A 17,354-nucleotide genomic window follows, 5' to 3' on the forward strand; every position below is an offset into this window, starting at 1 on the left:
TATATAAGGAAATGTTTGGTGAATCAATACAGCATCTATTTCATGTACAGTTTTTGCAAAACTTGAAGGAAAAGTCACCTGGATCCACACCAGACACTGCAAAATGACTTAAATAAAGAAATCTCTGTGTTTGATTTGTTTCCTTCTTGTGATCACAGTCTAGGGTACTTTTTGATTCAATTACTTTAATTGTAAGGGATATATATATTTGAAAAGTAGTTTAGCCATGTTGAAGTCATATTTGTCTTTTGTACGTCTTCCATTTTATGTATAATTGTCTGTGTTTACATATCCTGATAAGTCAGCATGCCAACAATTAAGCTTGAAGGCCATTCTGGCCACAGGAGTGTACAGCCAGTACTCTGTAAATATGTCTTATCAATCATTTGTTTTTCACAATGAAAAGTCATTTTGTAATGAAAAAGTTGCTCAGCTATTATTTTCTCCACAATGGAGTTTTTTTGCCTCTTTGTCCGGGACTACCTCCATCTAAGCGTGTGGAGGTTCCAGGTTAAAGGTGATAGCAGGTATGGTTAGTGATCAAAATATTGATCAAAATAGGGGAGACTGTAATGGAAATTTGTAAGTTCTGTATATAATTGTATTCTATTTTGTATGTATTGCACACTGCCCTCACTGTGCACACAGCACTAATCAGTACATGTTTACATTCTTTCGAGTCCTGATTAGAATTAGCCTGCCTATGTAACGCCCCTTGTTACCATAAACGTACAATTGTAATATTAATGTGATACCTACGTAATCATGTGCATAAAAACCTTCAATTGCGTCATAATAAAGCAGAACAGTTATTTGGAAAGATGCTGAGCGTATCTTTTGTGTCTGTTCCCTACTGCAGTAATTATTAATTTGGAACCACTAATCAATATGAGGATAGGAGTTGCCTATCATTAATTTAACCGAGTCAGCAGCGATCAGTGCTATAAAAATGCACTGATTACTGTGTAAATGACACTGGCAAGGAAGGGGTTAAACACTAGATGGCGATCGAGGGGTTAAGTGTGACCTAGGGAGAGATTCTAATTGTGAGGGGATTGCCTCACTAGAACATGACAGAGATCACTGCTCCCGAGAGCAGTAGATCTCTGTCATGTTGCTAGGTAAAGCAGGGAAATGCTTGGTTTACATAGGCATCTCCCCGTTCTGCCGCCTTTGACACAATCGCGGGCCCCCGGCGGTCATCGAGTTCGTGGGACCCGTGGGCACGGTCACGGAGTATGGGGCAAGCGTGTCCCACCGGCAGCACGTGCGCCCACAATGCCACAATTTAAAGGGGATGTACCTGTACGCCCATTTGCCCAGCCATGCCATTGTGCCGACATCATTGCGCACTGGTCGGCAAGGGTTTAAAGTGGATGTAAACCCTCATATATAACCAAGTGAACAGCCTTAGATGATATACAGAGATGAAACAAATCTCCCTACATACGTTTTAAATGTATATCTGCTGTCTTCAGCTTGCTATATTCTTTAGAAAGTGTACATCGTGTTAGAGATTTTGTCTTCCTGTTCACCACTGGGTGTAGATTCTTGGTATGTGTGACAGCTGATTGGAGGAAAGGCACACATCCCCACTCCACATAGGCAGCAAAGGAAGGAATGAATGTGCAGAGCTGTGCTGTGAATAGACCAGCTACTAATTAATAGCACCCACCCCTACACAAATTTCAGGCTGTTTTTAGCTCGGTTGTTGGAGAACTTGTCAAAAGTTTTCATGCTGATAACAGAAGAACCAAGCAGCAGAAATACATGGGACTTAAGGCTTTAGAGAAAGAAAACACTACAGATATATGTGGTGGTAGGTCAAATTTCATGACTCAGGCTTACATTAGCCAACAGCTTGGCATCACATGTAATTGCTATGCCCGTGATCTACTAGGAACCCCGGATCCTTTCCATCAGAGGTTCTCCCCCTTGTATTTAACTTGCATTCATATTTTTAGTCACCAATTGCAATATTATACATTTATTAATTTAAACCTAATTTGCCTTTATTTTATCGCGGTCTTCCTAAGATTGCTAAATTCTGTTGTGAAGTTATTACCCTGCTTAGCTTTGTATCATCAGCAAACACAGAGATTAAACTATTTATACCAACCTCTACATCATTTATGTACATGTTAAACAGAGTTGGTCCCAGGACAGATGCCATGGGCACCCTGCTCACAACTCCAGACCATTCAGAAGATACGTTATTTATCACCACCCTTCAGATGTGCTCCTGTAACCAGTTTTCTATCCAGGTACATACACAATTGTCAAAGCCAACAGACCTTTTTATTAGTAAATTACGCATTTATGGAGTACTATATTATATGCTTTAGCAAGGTTCAGGTACACCACATCCACAGGCATTCCTCTATCCAGATTACAATTTAGCGCCTCAGAATGTTAAAAGGTTGGTCTTGCAAGAATGATCCTTCACAAATCCATGCTTGTTGATGCTAATGACACATATTTTCTCACTGGTCTGTAGTTTACGGTTATATATCTCAGCTATTTTTTGAATACTAGTACCAGGTTAGCTTTTCGCCAGTCAGCTGGTACCATTCCGGTCAATAAATTGACCTTATAGATTAGGATTAACGGTCTAGCAATAACCTGGCTAAATTCTTTGAGGTCTCTCGGGTGTAAGAACTCTGGTCCTGGTGATTTATTCATATTACATTTTTCCAGTGTTTTTGAATACTGGCTTTCGTTAGAGATACTCCCAAGAAGTTAAAATCCTCCTCTGTATCGGAAGTTCGAGGTCTGTTATTTTATTTACCAAACTCCTAGCATTTGTGAACATGTCTTAATTTTGTACCATTATTTTTCCTTGGTTGTGCGGAGGCTGCTGTAAAAATCTTTAAGCCAATGCACACTGGCCATGGCCTCTCTAGCTACACTCTCAACACTGACCACATTACACCCCTCTGACCCTTGATAACTGCCTAGAATTTTATTTTATTTTTATTTATTTATTTCAGGTACTTATATAGCGCCGTCAGTTTACGCAGCGCTTTACATATACATTATACATTCACATCAGTCCCTACACCCTCAAGGAGCTTACAATCTAAGGTCCCTAACTCACATTCATACACACTAGGGCCAATTTAGACAGGATCCAATTAACCTACCAGCATGTCTTTGGAGTGTGGGAGGAAACCCACGCAGACACAGGGAGAACATGCAAACTCCAGGCAGGTAGTGTCGTGGTTGGGATTTGAACCAGCGACCCTTCTTACTGCTAGGCGAGAGTGCTACCCACTACACCACGGTGCCGCCCCAGAATAGCTCCTTCTGTTCCCTACCCCCCACCAACTAGTTTAAAAGTTCCTCTAAATTTTTGGCCACCTATAGATATAACCTAAAATAGTAGATGTGTGCCTAAATATTTGATATCTCCATCCAACACATAGAATTTTCTTTACATATTTATTTACAGTTTTATTCATTAAATATACTATGTGCTATTCCAACAAAGAATTGACAATAACAGCTTTGAGCGGCAGTGGTACAATACTAAAAAATTGGTGAAAATCTTCGGTGAAAGTGTCACACCTCTCATGCTGCAGCACAGAAAAATTAGGATGAAGCCTACCTACACTTTGCAATTAAAGTGGGACCCTCAGATTACAAACTATTATGAAAAAATGACAGGGAATGAAAATCTAAATCCTGCTAATGGCCCGCTTAGTAGCAAAAACATCTTTACTTCCAAATGAAAATATGAAATGATCTGCCATTTACCTCTAAATTCCAGGCCTCTGAGCTGAAAGGTGACAAGACCATTGCCAATTTCGATGAGATGGACCAGGGCATTAAGATAGTCTGAGGCCAGGATAAAACAGTCTCCTGTGTTGTAATTACCCCATCGTCCAAGCAACAGGTCCCCACACAGACTGTGCTGTAAAGAGCGTGTCAGGTGCTCATAAAATATTGAATTTAGGTTGTTATCATCCGACCCTAAAAATAGAGAGGAATAGTTTCTTCATTAGTTTATTTTATTTCCTAATTTAGACAATATTTGTAAAGGTTTACTTAGCACCATAAGCACTTCTATAAGATAATATGCTTATGTCAAGTCTACAGGATGCAATATCAGTATTCAAAACCAGCCTTTACTTGCTCCTTGAGTGTTAAATATATTTGCACACCTGGATTCCGGTCAAGCTGAGAGGCCAGTCGTGTATTTGAGTGATCCACACGTTTTGTGCTGCAATACAAAGTTAGAATCATAATCACAAGAAACAATGAAGGAAAAAATTCCCCATATCTATTCTTGTGCTACCTCCAGCCTGCTCAATATTTATGAGAATGCCAAACTAGTAAAGGACATACTGGGTAATTCACTTATAAAAGGCCCACCTGAATACCCCCTAACATTTTTTTTAATTTTGTATTTTCACAGGTGATATAAAAAAGGCACAAAAGCTTAAAAACCTTCCCATAACCCTAAACAGAATTCCAGTACCCACATGGGAGGATACAAAAAAATTTGCAGCAATATAGTGCAAGTGGCATCCACAAGTGCAAGAATTCTTACACAATCTTACCTCCTTCCTTTATCAAAATGTAAAAGCAGACTTGCTCTAGTTGGTGGCACATGAAGGGGAAAATATGTTTACACGATGGGCCTGCCCATACAAATATGCCACTATTATTATATGTGTAAACATAGACAATTACTCTATGGCTGGGACCACCACATTCATGATTTTTCAAAGGACTACAGGACGTCCACAGGTCTGCTTTACTGAATCTAGTTATCTGTCTGATACTCTACACCACTAAACTAAAATCCTTGTACACAAACAAACCTGATACATTATCATATTTATGGCACATGTAACGTAACAAACTAACCAAGCAGTTTGTCTCTCATATCAAGCAAGGCCAACAAATTCCTGTCATCTGAACGAAGATTGTTCTTTCTAACATTTGTCCCCCTGTCTCTCTTTTCAGTTTGCCTGCACAGCAGTTTTGACTGTACTCCACTTACTTGTAGTCTCTCTCCCAGAACTTGACAGGTCGCACATATGAGGTGATGAATATTGCACTCCCAAGGAAAGGGTTAAGAGGTGTTGAAAATAAAGCAGAGACAATTGCCTGAACAAAAAGCATTGCAGAATCTAAAGTTCAGTTAAGGAAGGAAACTGCAACTACACAAACCAGTAAGACATAAGCAATAGTCAAATAGAGTAGAACCTAGACTTAGTCTATTTTGTGACTAGTGTACGTACATCTGGGAAACTATTTGGAGACATAGGAGAACTGTATCATAGTAATGAGTTTTTTTAAATGCACCATCAAGGTTTTTTTTATGAAGCATTTACAATGCACAATTGAGTCAAAATACACTCGTACACACTCCATATACAATGTATTTCAACATTACCTTTCACAGTATATGCAAAACATTAAATATTTATGGAGACATTCTTTACACGGAAGGAATTTTGACATACCTGTCAATTCTAGATTTTGGAGTACAGTGCAGGACACATGTAAAATATTCACAGATCCTGGATTAAAGGATTGTACCTTCAGGTGATTGGATAATGGCAAGCTTTTGAGGAAACATTGCCTGGGCGCGTCCTCTACAGCCCTAGACCACTCAGTAAGACTTCAGTTTTGTAGCTAAAAATGCAGAGTAACCAAGGAATTTAAGGGAGGGTGACCTGTACTGTACTCCAAGATATGGAATTTACAAGTTAAAATTACTCTTATCCTAATCGTGCAGTACAGAACAAAGGCTGACTATTCACAAAGCCTGGGCTGTCCCCAAGACATAAATGAGAAAGTTGGACAACAACTAGGCAAACAAACTGCCAGCATGCCCAACAAAAACAAGGGTCAAGAGAGCTAACCTCAGAGTGCTGCTGTAAGGACCATGTGGCCAAAAGATGTATACCTGCAGAAAAATGGAACACCTACCTGGTAGAACTTTGAAAAAGCATGAACAAATGACCAAGTGGCAAACTTACATAGCTTCAGCTGCAGAGACCTGGTGCCAAAATGCCCAAGAAACTCATCCCAATCTGGTGAAAGGGCTCTTGTGTTGTGGGGTGGAGATGGCAATTCAGCCATGGTGAGTGGAAACCGAAAGCTCTTGCCGGCCCTGATTGAAGAATTGGGTTGAGGTGCCATTATCTTGCATATGAACCTGGTGGAATGGGTTTGTAAAAAGCTCAGGAAAGGATTCAAACTTGAGAGTGCAAATACTAGCAATCAGGTTTATTATCCATCTCGCAATGCTGGACTTGGAAGCAGGGTGTCCCTTGCGAGGTCCTGAGGACAGGACAAATAAGGAATTAGTCTGTCTGATTGAACATGTAGCTTTGAGATATACTCTAATGGCTTTAATCACATCCAGACAATCAAGAGTTTTCTTTTGGATGCTGTTGAGAAGGGCATAAGGATAGATGATAGACTATGCCCTCGTTGAGGTAGAAGACTGACCCCACCTTAGGAAGAAGGGACTGTCTTGGGACAGCTTTGTGTTTCTGAAGTTATCAGGAAAGGCTCCTTACAGGTGAGTGCTTCCAACTCAGAGAAACATCTGACCGATGTGACAGCAACCAAAAAGGCTACTTTGAAGGAGATGTCATCAAGGGAATATCCCTGATGGGTTCAAAGTCGAGGTTCAGAGAGAACCAAGTTGACATTGCAAAAAATCACAAGGTGCTGTAATGGGGTTTAAAGAGGAAGTAAAGTCCCATACATATACTGTATCTATAGGTAAGTCTATAATAAGGTTTCCCTATAGGTACTGTAAATATCTCCTAAACGTAGTTTAGGAGGTATTTACTGTATATGCAACCTATTACGTCATCGGCGCATGCACTCTGAAGGAACAGCCACCTGTGCCGTTTCTTCAAAAGTCTGTGCCGTGACCGGTGTCTTCCATGCACGCACACGACTCCGGCCAGTCACACAGCTGAAGTCTGCGGACCCGGAAGGAAGACAGGTGAAGATGCATGCGGCCTCCAGCGGGGACGAGGGCTTCATTTGCAGGTAGATTTAACATAACGTGCTAGTATGCGATGCATACTAGCACATTACGCTTTTACTTTTGCAGGTCAGAAAAAAAAAAAATGGGACTTTACTTTCTCTTTAATGTGAGATACACAAATAAAGGTCTACTAATTATAGGAAGGTAAGAATGTGAGGTCACACCAGGCAAAGAAAGATTTCATAGAACAGTGGACCTTCGAGGAAGTTTCTCTCCTTTTTTTGCTTTTAGTAAGGTTGGAATAACAGACTCAGAGGACCTTTAAAGACCTGGGCTTCAACAACCATGCTGTTAAAGACTGAGACTGTCAAACAGGATAGAATAGAGGGCCTAGAGATAGAAGATCTAGCCTGTTGAGTAGCAGCGTTAATTTCGGCGACTAAAATATTTTTGTTGACTAAATTAATACTTTTCTCGTTGACTAAAATATGACTAAAACTAAAATGGCATTTTAGTTAAAACACTAGAACTAAAACCAAATCGAAAGTTGGCGTCAAAATTAACAGTTGGGAAGCGATCAGAGATAGTCGAGTAAAAGTCTGTGCATGTCTGTGTAGCAAGTTCTTCTGGGCCAGTTCGGTGCAATTAGAATTTTTTTTCCCTCTTGCTCTTTTTTGAGCAGATGAGGCACTGGAGGGAAGGCACAGATAAGACTGAATGGAGACTAGGGAATTATCAAGGCACTTGAGGCTTGGTCTTGGCTACAGAGGAAGTTTGTTGCCGATTTTGGAGGCTAGGGTGTCTACATACGGAGTCCCACTTTTTTGACATAGCAGTTTAAAAATGCCTGGGTGAAGAGCCCAATCCCCTTGATACAGAAAGCAACGACAGTTCACTTTCCAATTTTCTACTCCTGGGATGTAGATTGCAGAAGTCACTGGACAGTGAGCTTCCATCTATTATTAGATTATCTGACTTGCCTTCTTGAAGGCTGCATGGCTTCCTTGATGGATGATGTAGGCCATCCCTCACAGAAGAGGGATCAAATATTGAAGAGCCATGAAACTGCTTTTAGCTCCAGGATGCTGATTGGGAGCTTGGCTTACACATGTGACCATGTTCCCTGGACCGTGAGGAACTGGAATACTCTTCCCCAACCTGAAAGTTTGCATCTTATCACTTTTCAGCAGTACGGAAAAAAAGACCTATACACTGATGGGGCTGGGCTTAAAATCCTTTAAGGTAGGGAGCTCCTTGCTTGGCTGGACAGGAGCATGGGTAAGTTCAGAGAAGGAGCATGCTTATTCCATGTCAATAGGAGGTTGTGTTGGAGTGCTCTTGAATGAGATTTGGCAAATGGTACAGCCTTGAAGGAGGCTATCCTGAGGGTAGAAATTTCTTGGAGAAGCTTATTGTGGGATGTCTCTTTGACCTTAGTCCCCAAGCAAGGGCTCTGACAGAAAGAAAGAATTTTCTTTTCTACAGGAAAACCTATGCTTGAGAAGTGTCCAGTACTATGGATGGTGGATGAGTCCTTCAAAAGAAGGTCGTCTAGATTAGTGATGCTAGTGATGCAGGACACACTTGGCCAAAAACCAAATGAGACAGTCTAAAAAAAAAAAAAAAAAATTCTAATTTAATTAATGTGGCTGGTGTTTTTGCAGTAAAGTCAATGGGACGCGTTTTTGCACTAAAGTCAATGGAAAGCGATTTTACACTGAAGTCAATGGAAAGCGATTTTACATTGAAGTCAATGGGACTTATTTTTCAATCAGCAAACTGCCAATAATCCTATTTTCGGCCAATAATTTTCAGCGCCCGATATATCAGAGCATCCCTAGTCTAGATAGCCAGTGACTTGGATGCCCTGAGTTCTGAGATTTGCAAGAGGTGGTGTTAGGACGTTCGTAAATCCACTGCTTTGTTTTGTTTTTAGAAGGGCAATCTTTTAATTACATAGGTTGAAAAAGACACAAGTCCATCCAGTTCAACCAAATAAAATACTTATTAGTAAAGACACCTGGACATGTGCATGAACATATCTAATAAAGTCATTTTCATAGTAAAATAAATATAAATGATCACATGTGGAATATATAAGGGTTAATGCCTACATGGTGGCTTGACAAGAGAACACTGTCAATAACTGCTAGCTTGGGATCATTTCTGTTTAATCCTCTCTGATCTTGCACAACTTGAATTTGTCTTTTTCATGTAAAAATTGCTCTCTGAGAGGGCTTCCAGCTCACTAAGCCTCAAAGCTGATGTTACTGCATCTAGCAAAACCTTAAAGGGGTTGTAAAGGTAAAAGTTTTTTCACCTTAATGCATTCTATGCATTAAGGTGAAAAAACTTCTGACAGAACCGCCGCCCCCAGCCCCCCCGTTTTACTTACCTGACGCCTCGAAAGTCAGCTTCGCGTTCCCGACATCTGTTCCTCCGCTCACCCTGGCCGCTGATTGGCTGCAGTGGATGGATTGAAAGCAGCGCAGCCATTGGCTCGCGCTGCTGTCAATCACATCCGATGACGCGGCGCGCCGGGGGGCGGGGCCGAGTGATACAGCGAGCGGCTATAGCCGCCGGCTGTATCACGGGAGCGCGCCCGCAAGCACTCACCACCGTGCGAGAGAGCTCGCATGAAGGTGGTAAATGCTTGCGGGGAGGAGCTGAGACAGCCGCCGAGGGACCCCAGAAGACCAGGTTCGGGGCCACTCTGTGCAGAACGAGCTGCACAGTGAAGGTAAGTATGACATGTTTGTTATTTTTAAAAAAAAAAAAAAACACCTTTACAACCCCTTTAATATAGCCATATCTAATGGCTCAAATAGATAGTCTAAGATGACCCTTAAAGTTTAATTTAGGAAACCCCTGGTCCCTGACCAGTCTGTCTCGCTAGTGCAGATACACGGACCTTAACCAGTTGCCGACCGCCGCATGACGATGTACGTCGGCAGAATGGCATGGGCAGGCAAAAGGACTTACAGGTACGTCCTTGCCTGCCCGCGGGTGGGGGGGTCCGATCGGACCCCCCCCCCCCCGGTGCCCGCGGCGGTTGGCAAATCTTCCCCGGCGATCGGAGGGGAGGGGGGAGGCCATCCATTCGTGGCCCCTCCCAAGCGATCGCTCCTAGCCAATCAGATCATTTCCCTGCCTCTGTATTGTACACAGAGGCAGAGGAAATGATGTCATCTCTCCTCGGCTCGGCATTTTCCGTTCCAGCGCCAAGGAGAGAAGACTTTAATGTGAGTGCACCAACACAACACATCACAGTAGAACATGCCAGGCACACAATACACCCCTGATCCCCCCCCCCCCCCCCCCCCCCGACCACGTCACACTGACACCAAGCAGTTTTTTTTTTTTTTTCTGATTACTGCATGGTGTCAGTTTGTGACAGTTAGTGTGGTAAGGCAGTTAGTGTTAGCCCCCTTTAGGTCTAGGGTACCCCCCTAATAAAGTTTTAACCCCTTGATCACCCCCCGTCGCCAGTGTCTCTAAGCGATCATTTTTCTGATCGCTGTATTAGTGTCACTGGTGACGCTAGTTAGGGAGGTAAATATATAGGTTCGCCGTCAGCATTTTATAGCGACAGGGACCCCCATATACTATCTAATAAAGGTTTAACCCCTTGATTGCCCCCTAGTTAACCCATTCATCACTGATCACCGTATAACCGTTACGGGTGACGCTGGTTAGTTCGTTTATTTTTTATAGCGTCAGGGCACCCGCCGTTTATTACCGAATAAAGGTTTAGCCCCCTGATCGCCCGGCGGTGATATGCGTCGCCCCAGGCAGCGTCAGGTTAGCGCCAGTACCGTTAACACCCACGCACGCAGCATACGCCTCCCTTAGTGGTATAGTATCTGAACGGATCAATATCTGATCCGATTAGATCTATACTGGCGTCCCCAGCAGTTTAGGGTTCCCAAAAACGCAGTGTTAGCGGGATCAGCCCAGATACCTGCTAGCACCTGCGTTTTGCCCCTCCGGCCGGCCCAGCCCACCCAAGTACAGTATCGATCGATCACTGTCACTTACAAAACACTAAACACATAACTGCAGCGTTCGCAGAGTCAGGCCTGAGCCCTGCGATCGCTAACAGTTTTTTTGGTAGCGTTTTGGTGAACTAGCAAGCACCAGCCCCAGGCAGCGTCAGGTTAGTGCCAGTAGCGCTAACACCCACGCACGCACCGTACACCTCCCTTAGTGGTATAGTATCTGAACGGATCAATATCTGATCCGATCAGATCTATACTAGCATCCCCAGCAGTTTAGGGTTCCCAAAAACGCAGTATTAGTGGGATCAGCCCAGATACCTGCTAGCACCTGCGGTTTGCCCCTCCGCCCACCCAAGTACAGTATCGATCGATCACTGTCACTTACAAAACACTAAACGCATAACTGCAGCGTTCGCAGAGTCAGGCCTGATCCCTGCGATCGCTAACAGTTTTTTTGGTAGCGTTTTGGTGAACTGGCAAGCACCTAATACACCCCGGTCGTAGTCAAACCAGCACTGCAGTAACACTTGGTGACGTGGCGAGTCCCATAAGTGCAGTTCAAGCTGGTGAGGTGGCAAGCACAAGTAGTGTCCCGCTGCCACCAAGAAGACAAACACAGGCCCGTCGTGCCCATAGTGCCCTTCCTGCTGCATTCGCCAATCCTAATTGGGAACCCACCACTTCTGCAGCACCCGTACTTCCCCCATTCACATCCCCAACCAAATGCAGTCGGCTGCATGAGAAGCATTTTCTTTATGTCCTCCCGTGTACCCCTACCCAACGAACCCCCCCAAAAAAGATGTTGTGTCTGCAGCAAGCGCGGATATAGGCGTGACACCCGCTTTTATTGTCCCTCCTGTCCTGACAATCCTGGTCTTTGGATTGGTGAATGTTTTGAACGCTACCATGCACTAGTTATTAGCGTAGGGTGCAGCATTGCACAGACTAGGCACACTTTCACAGGGTCTCCCAAGATGCCATCGCATTTTGAGAGACCCGAACCTGGAACCAGTTACAGTTATAAAAGTCAGTTAAAAAAAAAAAGTGTAAAAAAAAAAAAAAAAAAAAATAGTTGTCGTTTTATTGTTCTCTCTCTCTCTATTCTCTCTCTGTTGTTCTGCTCTTTTTTTACTGTATTCTATTCTGCAATGTTTTATTGTTATTATGTTTTATCATGTTTGCTTTTCAGGTATGCAATTTTTTATACTTTACCGTTTACTGTGTTTTATTGTTAACCATTTTTTTGTCTTCAGGTACGCCATTCACGACTTTGAGTGGTTATACCAGAATGATGCCTGCAGGTTTAGGTATCATTCTTTTCAGCCAGCAGTCAGGTTTCATGTAAAAGCAATCCTAGCGGCTAATTAGCCTCTAGACTGCTTTTACAAGCAGTGGGAGGAAATGCGCCCCCCCCCCCCCACCGTCTTCCGTGTGTTTCTCTGGCTCTCCTGTCTCAACAGGGAACCTGAGAATGCAGCCGGTGATTCAGCCAGCTGACCATAGAGCTGATCAGAGACCAGAGTGGCTCCAAACATCTCTATGGCCTAAGAAACCGGAAGCTACGAGAATTTCATGACTTAGATTTCGCCGGATGTAAACAGCGCCATTGGGAAAGCATTTTATCACACGCATCTTGGTCTGGTCAGATGCTTTGAGGGCAGAGGAGAGATCTAAGGTCTAATAGACCCCAATTTTTTCAAAAAAAGTACCTGTCACTACCTATTGCTATCATAGGGGATATTTACATTCCCTGAGATAACAATAAAAAAATCAAAGGAACAGTTTAAAAATAAGATAAAAAAAGCAAAAAAATAATAATGAAAAAAAAAAAAAAGCACCCCTGTCCCCCCCTGCTCTCGCGCTAAGGCGAACGCAAGCGTTGGTTTGGCATCAAATGTAAACAGCAATTGCACCATGCATGTGATGTATCACCGCGAAGGTGAGATCGAGGGCAGTAATTTTAGCAGTAGACCTCCTCTGTAAATCTAAAGTGGTAACCTGTAAAGGCTTTTAAAAATGTATTTATTTTGTTGCCACTGCACGTTTGTGCGCAATTTTATAGCATGTCATGTTTGGTATCCATGTACTCGGCCTAAGATCATCTTTTTTATTTCATCAAACATTTGGGCAATATAGTGTGTTTTAGTGCATTAAAATTTAAAAAAGTGTGTTTTTTCCCCAAAAAATGCGTTTGAAAAATCGCTGCGCAAATACTGTGTGAAAAAAAAAATGAAACACCTACCATTTTAATCTGTAGGGCATTTGCTTTAAAAAAAATATATAATGTTTGGGGGTGTCAGAAAGGGCTTTGTCTTCAAGTGGTTATTAGAGTGGGTGATGTGTGACATAAGCTTCTAAATGTTGTGCATAAAATGCCAGGACAGTTCAAAACCCCCCCAAATGACCCTATTTTGGAAAGTAGACACCCCAAGCTATTTGCTGAGAGGCATGTCGAGTCCATGTAATATTTTATATTGTGACATAAGTTGCGGGAAAGAGACAAATTTTTTTTTTTTTTTTTTTTTGCACAAAGTTGTCACTAAATGATACATTGCTCAAACATGCCATGGGAATATTTGAAATTACACCCCAAAATACATTCTGTTGCTTCTCCTAAGTACGGGAATACCACATGTGTGAGACACCTAAATAGCTTGGGGTGTCTACTTTCCAAAATGGGGTCATTTGGGGGGGGGTTGTGCCACCTGGGCATTCCATGGCCTCCAAAACTGTGATAGGCAGTCAAGGGTGAAATCAAAAATTTACACCCTTAGAAATCCTGAAGGCAGAGATTGGTTTTCGGGGCCCCGTACGCGGCTAGGCTCCCAAAAAGTCCCACACATGTGGTATCCCCATACTCAGTAGAAGCAGCTAAATGTATTCTGGGGTGCAATTCCACATATTCCCATGGCCTGTGTGAGCAATATATCATTTAGTGACAACTTTGTGCAAAAAAATAAATAAATACATTTGTCACTTTCCCGCAACTAGTGTCAAAATATAAAATATTCCATGGACTCGACATGCCTCTCAGCAAATAGCTTGGGGTGTCTACTTTCCAAAATGGGGTCATTTGGGGGGGTTTGTACCATCTGGGCATTTTATGGCCTTCAAAACTGATAGGTAGTGAGGCGTGAAATCAAAAATGTACGCTCTTAGAAATCCTGAAGGCGGTGATTGGTTTTCGGGGCCCCGTACGCGGCTAGGCTCCCAAAAAGTCCCACACATGTGGTATCCCTGTACTCAGGAGAAGCAGCTGAATGTATTTTGGAGTGCAATTCCACATATGCCCATGGCCTGTGTGAGCAATATATCATTTAGTGACAACTTTTTGTAATTTTTTTTTTTTTTTGTTATTATTCAATCACTTGGGACAAAAAAAAAAAATAATATTCAATGGGCTCAACATGCCTCTCAGCAATTTCCTTGGGGTGTCTACTTTCCAAAATGGGGTCATTTGGGGGGGTTTTGTACTGCCCTGCCATTTTAGCACCTCAAGAAATGACATAGGCAGTCAAACTAAAAGCTGTGTAAATTCCAGAAAATGTACCCTAGTTTGTAGACGCTATAACTTTTGCGCAAACCAATAAATATACACTTATTGACATTTTTTTTACCAAAGACATGTGGCCGAATACATTTTGGCCTAAATGTATGACTAAAATTGAGTTTATTGGATTTTTTTATAACAAAAATAGAAAATATCTGTTTTTTTTCAAAATTTTCAGTCTTTTTCCGTTTATAGCGCAAAAAATAAAAAACGGCAGAGATGATCAAATACCATCAAAAGAAAGCTCTAATTGTGGGAAGAAAAGGACGCAAATTTTGTTTGGGTACAGCATGGCATGACCGCGCAATTAGCAGTTAAAGCGACGCAGTGCCAAATTCTAAAAAATGCTCTGGTCAGGAAGGGGGTAAATCCTTCCGGGGCTGAAGTGGTTAAGGGACCAAATCGCCAACCCTTTACCTGCACCCTCTGCAAAATATTCCAAACTGAAATTAAACTGCTGATCTAGTGCCTTAGAGCTGCAAGAAAAATGAAAAAGGGAGGGGGTGAGAGGCGCCAAGCGACCAATAGTGTAGCACAGTTTAATAAGTGAATACCGTATTTATCGGCGTATAACACGTACCCCAAGTTTAGGAGGGAATTTTAAGGAAAAAAACTTTTAGGAGTAAAGTTTAAGGAAGAAAAACTTACATTAAAATGCCCATCAATGCAGCCTTGCTCCAGTGTCTATTGCAGCCTTGTCAGTGCAGCCTTGCCCCAGTGCAGAATTGTCAGTGCAGCCTTGCCCCAGTGCAGAATTGTCAGTGCAGCCTTGCCCCAGTGCAGAATTGTCAGTGCAGCCTTGCCCCAGTGCAGAATTGTCAGTGCAGCCTTGCCCCAGTGCAGAATTGTCAGTGCAGCCTTGCCCCAGTGCAGAATTGTCAGTGCAGCCTTGCCCCAGTGCAGAATTGTCAGTGCAGCCTTGCCCCAGTGCAGAATTGTCAGTGCAGCCTTGTCAGATCGCCGCGATCCCTGCCGACATACACAGCCGTGTGTGAATTCAAATATGGCGCCGAGACTGCAAGGCTCGGCGCCATATTTCGGTGCCGCTTACAGTCTGGGCGGGACTGTAAGCGGCACCGAGAAAAGCCAAGGACTCTCGGGTATGTGTATCTCGGCTCCGCCGAGTCCCTGTAGTCTCGGCGCCATATTTGAATTTACACACGGCTGTGTATGTCGGCGGCAATCGCCGCGATCGCTCCAATCACACAAAATTGGCGGGGATCGGCCTATAACACGCACCCACGATTTTCCACGGATTTTCAGGGGAAAAAAGTGCGTGTTATATGCCGATAAATACGGAATATTAAAAAAAAAAAAAATCAGCTGAGGAAGGTGGTGTGACTAGCCTTTCCGATTGGTCACCTCTACTCGTGATCTGACAGGTGCCATCCATCTCACGACAGCTCGTGTTTCCAGCATCCTCTCTCCTGTCTAACAGAGCAGCCGTAGCGGCAAGAACTACTTCACGATCCCATGCGGAATCTTTTGCAGAGCCCAATCTGGGCACAGACTGCCACAATTTGTTATCCTGTGAGTTTACTGTTTTTATATATTTACTTATTGAATTGTACTACACTATTAGTCACCTCACAAAATAATTTGACGTGGAAAAATGGGGTGTCGGTGCCAAACCTAAAGTTCTAATACGTCTGATACTGCATCTAAAATTAGTGTCTACTAATGTATAAAAGAAAAATAAAGAGCCCAACAAACATATATAATTTATGTCACACTAATAATAAATGTGAACTCTGGTAAGTGTACCAATGTATAAAATGGTTCAAAATGCACAGCTGACGTACTCTTATTAGAACAAAAAGTCCATATATTCATAAAATATGATATACGAGTGATTTTTAATCTTCTGTGTATACTCCAACCACCGCGGTTTTCTAAAGTGCAAAGTGCTTCAATAAAAGTGCTTCACCCAAAGTGATAAATCTAAATGCGCACCAGATATCTTTAGCCACCAAGTGACCCACGAGCATATAATATAGGATGTCTTTAGGACCTCCAATGCGTCCGTCGAGGAATCACACAGCAAACACCATTTGTAAGTAGATGTGCCAATTTTCCAATCCGGTCAATAGTGGCATATACATGTAAGTTTCCTTATGTTGAGCTCATATCCCAATCATCTGCAAATATCAGCTCCTCCGAACAGAGCCACAGAAAGGCATAGATAGTGTAGTAACGTCTTTTAATCAGTGCTGCATTTTAAGAGATTAAAAGACGTTACTACACTATCTATGCCTTTCTGTGGCTCCCAAATTTTCATGTACATAGCGCTAGTAACACTTCTTTCTTACCGTCTCCCTGGTCACCCCATCTGCCCTGCGCTAAAGCTCGCCCTGCATGGGCTCCCAAGCCTACGTATTGTTGCTGACCCGCCTGTTCATTAGGAGAACCCACCACAGACCCCCAGTGAGACTGGAAAGTTTCCTCCACCCCAGAGAGAGTGTTTTACCTGTATTGGAATCTGAATCCTCCCATCCATTAACTTCTGCCTGCAGTCCAAGGTCGAAGGATAAAAAGTTGCAAAGACCACAGATGAAAACCTGCCAGAATCAAATAAGTTTTTAGTCCCATAACAGCCATGATGATCCTTATGAAAATGTCCTGATTTTCCTGCATGAGTCTCTGCCTCATCCAGCTTTATTCTCAGCAAAACTTTTTGCCTAACATTATCGATCTTGAATCCCAGGAAGGTCACAACCTGTGATGGCACAAGGTTGCAGTTTTGGTATTTCAAAAGCCACCAGAGATTCTACAAGTCCTGCGCCATTCTGAGATTCGCCAGAAGCTGACTCCTTGATCTCACAAACAGCTAGAGATCATCCAAACA

General features: G+C 42.7%; 1 protein-coding gene across 10 annotated transcripts in view; it reads right to left on the reverse strand.

The window, feature by feature from the left end:
* The window catches only part of PCNX1 (pecanex 1), a 307,205-nt gene that overhangs the window by 70,431 nt on the left and 219,420 nt on the right, over positions 1 to 17,354 (reverse strand). For all 10 annotated transcript variants that reach the window (XM_073609815.1, XM_073609817.1, XM_073609816.1 and 7 more), the window contains 3 exons: positions 5,009 to 5,136; positions 4,164 to 4,222; positions 3,757 to 3,972 (listed from right to left, as the gene is read on the reverse strand). In XM_073609815.1, the coding sequence (XP_073465916.1) occupies positions 3,757 to 3,972; positions 4,164 to 4,222; positions 5,009 to 5,136 (403 nt within the window). The remainder of the gene's footprint in view (positions 1 to 3,756; positions 3,973 to 4,163; positions 4,223 to 5,008; positions 5,137 to 17,354) is intronic.

This window comes from Aquarana catesbeiana, linkage group LG13 (genome assembly GCF_042186555.1).
Source record: "Aquarana catesbeiana isolate 2022-GZ linkage group LG13, ASM4218655v1, whole genome shotgun sequence".
Lineage (NCBI taxonomy): Eukaryota > Metazoa > Chordata > Amphibia > Anura > Ranidae > Aquarana > Aquarana catesbeiana.